Consider the following 5,207-nt stretch of genomic DNA (forward strand, 5'->3'; position numbering starts at 1 on the left):
GGTCTAATGGGGAACTGTACTCCATACCAGAGCTCCCCTCTAGTACATTAGCAGCCTGGCTCTTCCCTTCCTCAGAGCAAAGTCTTTGGCTGAACCGAGTGAAATAAGGGCTCAGAATTCTACAGGCCTGGGTTTGGGCCCTGATTCACCACTTTAAACCAACTCTGTGATTTCAGTTATAAAAACAAAAAACTCATGAAAATACCACTGTTATTTTTAGAGGACACATACTAAAAATAAATCAGTCACGCCTGGGGAAAGCAGCCCAAATTTCACCTTATGATTGATCACCAGGTTTTCAGTTGCACTGAAGACTAAGGTGTGCTTCCATTGCTTCCGGGCCACGATTCTATATGCAAACTTATTCCCAGTGAACACCATGGTTTACCAAGCAATGTATTGGGGATTTCACTTTAGAATAGAAAGTAGCCTAACACATGTGCATGTTAGTGGTTACTGTAAAGTCAGGCCTTGTAAACATGTTTAAATTCTTCTCTTTCATAAAGCTGTAGGCTCTTGTCTCTGAGGATGTGGTATTTCCTTACAGTTGTTCATAGAGAAGTCTTTATCTACACGTGGGAAATAAGCCGAAGAATTTATGTTTCCTTCTCTGTAATTAACAAAAGTATAAAATAACTCATTTGCTTCCTGAAGAAACTGTCATTATCACTGATAAAAGAGGGTTTGCCTTTTCTAAAGAATGGCAGATGTTAACGGCACTGAACAACACAAGAACTTTCTAACTATTTTGGTATCAGATGAAGAATGTTAATTGCTGTTTTCTGGCTTAGGCTCCTCAGTCTATAAGATTTGATTGCCATTATATTTACATTTTTTGTTTGTTGTTCCCTCCTAATGAGTAGCCTTGGATTTCAGGGTCCTCCCCCAAGAGAACACCTCACTGTGTAACCTCAGCCCTGCTTCCTTCCCTGGCAACCTGTGTGCAATGGCTGAAGTCAACCAACCTGTGGCTGCAAATGACCAATAAGCCGTGGCCCACTCTCCTGGAACCTCAATATCACACTTCACCTCACAACCTGCTACTGGGGACGTGTCCTGTTGACTTGGGTTTCCCACAGTCTCACTCTGGTGCCTCTCTCTGGCCTTGGCGACCTGACATGATTTGGCTTGATCTTTCCGATGACTGTCCATTTGGCCGTGACCTGTCCGCTACCTCGAGCTCATGAACTTCACCTCCAGCCTTAACAGTATCTCTGCTCCCACCTCCGAGGCCCCCCCACCCTGGAGCATCCAAACCCTCAAGGCTCGACGGGAACATTTTCCTCTGCCTCCTCGCTGAGCAATCTTTCTTGCCTCAAGTCATAACTTCAAGTTGAACTTTAGTTCCTCAGTGCTTGGCGTGCCTTCTACCACTCTGATCAATACCTCTTTGTATTTGAAGAGCATTATATTTTGCAATACGCTTCCATGTGTCTTTGTAAGGTAGGCACTCAGTGGTTTATATCTGTTCTGAAGACAGATCCAAAATCCCAAGAAGTTAAATGATTTCTTCAAAGGAGAAGATATAGGAATGGACATAATGACCTAATTTTTTACTTCAGAAGAAAGGGTCAGAGGAGAGAGAAGATGCTGTTCTGTGGTTTTGGTGAGAGAGGAAGGACCCATAGCCAAGGGGAGTGGGTAACCTTTAGACAAGGGGAAGGCCCCCGAGGAGATTCTCCCAAGAGCCTTCTGGAGGAACACAGTCCTGGAGACTCATTGTAGATCTCTGACCTCCAGAACTAAGGTGATACATTTGCACTAAGTCACATTTGTGGAAATTTGTCACAGCAACAATCGGAGACTGACACAGCCGTGCGTCCATGTTTCCTGGTGTTTGTAATATAAACTGTGAACTCGGTGGCATTGCTGAGGGCTTGTCCCTGGAAGTCCCCACCAGCCTTGTGGAGTTTCTATGTGCTGACAGACGTTATATTTATTCATAATCTTCATATACATATACAGGTGATATATAACCTCTCTGGATCTATATTAATAGAAAGAAAATAGGATGCATGCATATATTCTATCTTTCTATTAACATTAGAATTGTAATGGGAACATTAAAAAAAATAAAGCTGCCATCCACACTCTGCGGTCCTTGGGGAAAAGGGCCGGCAGAGCAAAGAGGGGGCGGCAGACACAGGGCTCAGTCTCAGCTCCTGTCTGCTGACCGTCTGTTGGCCAAGGTGAGTCCATGACCTGTGAGACTGAAGGGGTAAGAGGATCACCTGCCCTTGACCCAAGGAAATGGGAGTCACTGGGAAGGTGTGGGAACAGCGGAAGGGTGGGAACGGTGAGACGGTGGGAGTGTGCCGCAGGTGCACCTTGCCCCCAGTGCACACTTGTCGTTTTCCTGGAAGTTAAGGTGGTGGATGGAGAAGGCTCCATGGGCATCACTCTGTCCTCATCTGACTATAGACTGGGATACAGTTCTAATAACTGACGTGGCTCTTTCACAACCCGTGGAAGCAGATGCCCCGTCACCGACCCCTGAGGGCATTCCCGGACCCTAACAAATGGAGTTTTGAGGATGAAAACTAGTACCCGTCTGCTCACCTGGAATATTAAATGGGTTCCTTTAACACATTTCCGACAGACTTCCCTGAAGCTACTGCAGAGGAGAAGCATATTGCGGACGGAGGCCCTGGAAAAGGTGCCCACACCCTCCAGGCCTCAGCTGAGCAGAGCCTATGGGGGGAGGGGAAGGAGTCATCCCAGGCAGGAAAGGGCTGTAGGAGACTCTCACATGCTCCCTCACACTCCCCACGAGACACTGAGGTAACTCTCGGTCCCAAAGCAATATCATTGGGCCAATAACTGGGAGGTGACAGAGCCAGGCTTTGACCCCAGACCTCCTGGCTTCCCCACCAGAGCTGGGTCATCGTCAGAACCTGCTGTGTGGGCCAGAACCTGGGCAAACACGTTCATGCTCCATGCTCCATGCCCCATCAGTGTCTAGGTCTTTGAGAAAAAAACTATCTCAAAATCAATAAACATCCTCTTAAAGTACAAAATAAATTATTAAACTTTGCAATTTCCTCTAAAAGTATATCTTTGCACAGGTAATTTATTACTTGCCTTCCTGTTTAATTAGTATCCAGTTCTTAGTGACTGGTTTTGGGAACTTCCTCGTCCCTCTGATTCGGGGGTGAAGTGATGTCCCTTGCGTGTGACACTCTTAGATACCCACTGTACCACACATGTCAATCACTGTCTTTCCCAGTTAGCCCTTCGTGTCTTGGCGCAGCCATGGACAAGATAATCCTGTTTCTTCAGGTTCCATAAATCTCACCTGCCCTCTCAGAACAAGTCCAGGTAGCACATGAAATGCCAGTAGATGATGTGAAACCACATTCATTGAAGATAAACGTTGGCACAAAGTCCCTAAAACTTTATAGAGAATTATAAGTCATAAACACCTGCCTGCAGTTTAACACCAATGTTTTCTTTCCTTCGGGTTAAAACCTCAGCATTTGAAGTATTAAGCTCAAGGTTAAGGGCTCTGGGCTCTGGTTAAGGAGAACAATTGTATCACTTGGTCATGTGACTAGCTTCCCTATAACATTCCTGAGGAATCTTGTGTCCGGCCTTGCTCCCGCCTGGACTAGGCCAGCATTTCCCCGCCTACCCCTCTCAGCCCAAGCACCCCAAGGCCTCACACCCAGCAACATGGCCTGTTGGCTCCAGGAACCTTGACTCAGCGCCCCTTGAACCAGGAAGGCTCTACTCACTTGTTTTCTGAAGTTCTAAGCTGCCGTAGAATGGTTATAGGAAAGAGAATGAAAACCTGGTGAGTGAAGGTGAGGCCTGAACAGAGAGGAAACTTGGAAGGCAGTTATCAAGTGAAACACTTTCTCGTTGTTATGAAGATGGTGTTTATAAAGAGATATTGATCTGTTTTCCCAAAACTTTATGGAAATCAGTAAGAGGAAATAGGCTTGCATTAAAACAGGTTTAGGAGGCTGAAGAAAATGCTGATCTTCCATTAACTAGTATGGGCTACAATGGTGTCTCCCACTGTGGAGATATGTGGAAAATATAGCCCCGACACAGAGAATTGAACAAACATGCCTTTTTACAGTTGTGAGTGCACTACAGCCTGTTCTTGCGCTACGATTTCATTGTAATCTTTTCCACATGAACAACTGTAAAGCTGTGCTTGCCCACCCGTATCTACATCTCCTTTCCTTGACCTGAAGGACCACAGCCATCTTTCCCATGAGCTCCAATGAGTGGAGGTGGCTAGTTTGGATCTCAGGAGACTGGGCTGCTTGTACTTCATCCCTGACTATGGGGTTTGGCCTTACAGGGACTAAGGTCTCAAGGCCCCCGTGGCACAAACCTGCTGCTGTTTGATCGTCGGTGGTGGGGGGCCGGGGGGGCTCCCCTGAGTGAGCCAAACCTGGTTCTGTTTATTCTGCTGCTGCACCTGCTGACTCACCACCTTTGGTGCCCGCAGGCTCTCAGATGCTTTCAGAAACAACGTCCCAGCCCAAGCACCCTCCTGCACCAGGAGGAGCAGCAGCCACAGCTGGGAGAGGCCTGCCCCTCAGGAGCTGGCTGGAACACAAGAGAGAAGGTAGGCATTGCACGCCAGCAGATATTTCTAGTTCTATGTCCAGCTTTTGGAAATAATGGAATTTTGGAAATATTTTCTCTTACGCGTTTGGCATTCCTGGGCTGATCCACTTGTCTTGTGAGCCCGTGGTTTCCTGTTGCCTTGGTTACAGTAAAAACAGCAGCTTTTCTGGCCATTTGGTCAGGTTTCATCCAAATCCACGGACCTCGCCCTCTGAGTCCTGCTCGGGTCTGGGTCAGGGTCACGGCCGGCCAGTAACGGCGCTGGACCTGACCCAGGTCCCTGTGGGTCCTGGGTTCTTTCCGCCCAACACAGACAGACTGAGTCTCTCCTACACACGTTCTCTTTCCTTTATGTCCATTTCTTTTCTGAAAATAAAGATCTGTGCGCAGGTACAGATTTAGGAAACTAAAGTCAAGTTTCCAAACACCCTGAGGTCAACCTTAACAGTTCAAAGGACGTGAGACACCTGCCCTTTCCTCCCCCACCGCGGAGGTGCTGGCCTCCAGCGCTGACCCACGGCCCTCTGGAGGGAGGGGGGAGCGGGGACCTGGCAGCCAAGCCCTCCCAGCCCCAGGAGCACAGAGGGCTGGAGGCGTGGAGGGGCGGGGCGGAGCGGGCGGAA

The 5,207-nt window shown here is 47.9% G+C and overlaps 1 protein-coding gene and 2 long non-coding RNA genes across 3 annotated transcripts in view; 1 reads left to right on the plus strand and 2 right to left on the minus strand.

Moving 5' to 3' along the window:
- The window catches only part of LOC102253994, a 44,472-nt gene that overhangs the window by 25,230 nt on the left and 14,035 nt on the right, over positions 1 to 5,207 (plus strand). The window contains exon 4 of the mRNA XM_014540584.1: positions 4,463 to 4,582. Coding sequence (XP_014396070.1) covers positions 4,463 to 4,582 — 120 coding nt within the window. The remainder of the gene's footprint in view (positions 1 to 4,462; positions 4,583 to 5,207) is intronic.
- On the minus strand, positions 1,525 to 2,612 carry LOC106726292. The gene is made up of 2 exons (XR_001362341.1): positions 2,560 to 2,612; positions 1,525 to 2,210 (listed from the first exon to the last, which is right to left on the minus strand). It is a non-coding gene; the product is annotated as an uncharacterized LOC106726292 (long non-coding RNA).
- On the minus strand, positions 3,859 to 5,201 carry LOC106726291. Its single transcript, XR_001362340.1, has 2 exons — positions 4,666 to 5,201; positions 3,859 to 4,559 (listed from the first exon to the last, which is right to left on the minus strand). It is a non-coding gene; the product is annotated as an uncharacterized LOC106726291 (long non-coding RNA).

The sequence above is a fragment of the Myotis brandtii genome, unplaced genomic scaffold (genome assembly GCF_000412655.1).
Source record: "Myotis brandtii unplaced genomic scaffold, ASM41265v1 scaffold247, whole genome shotgun sequence".
Lineage (NCBI taxonomy): Eukaryota > Metazoa > Chordata > Mammalia > Chiroptera > Vespertilionidae > Myotis > Myotis brandtii.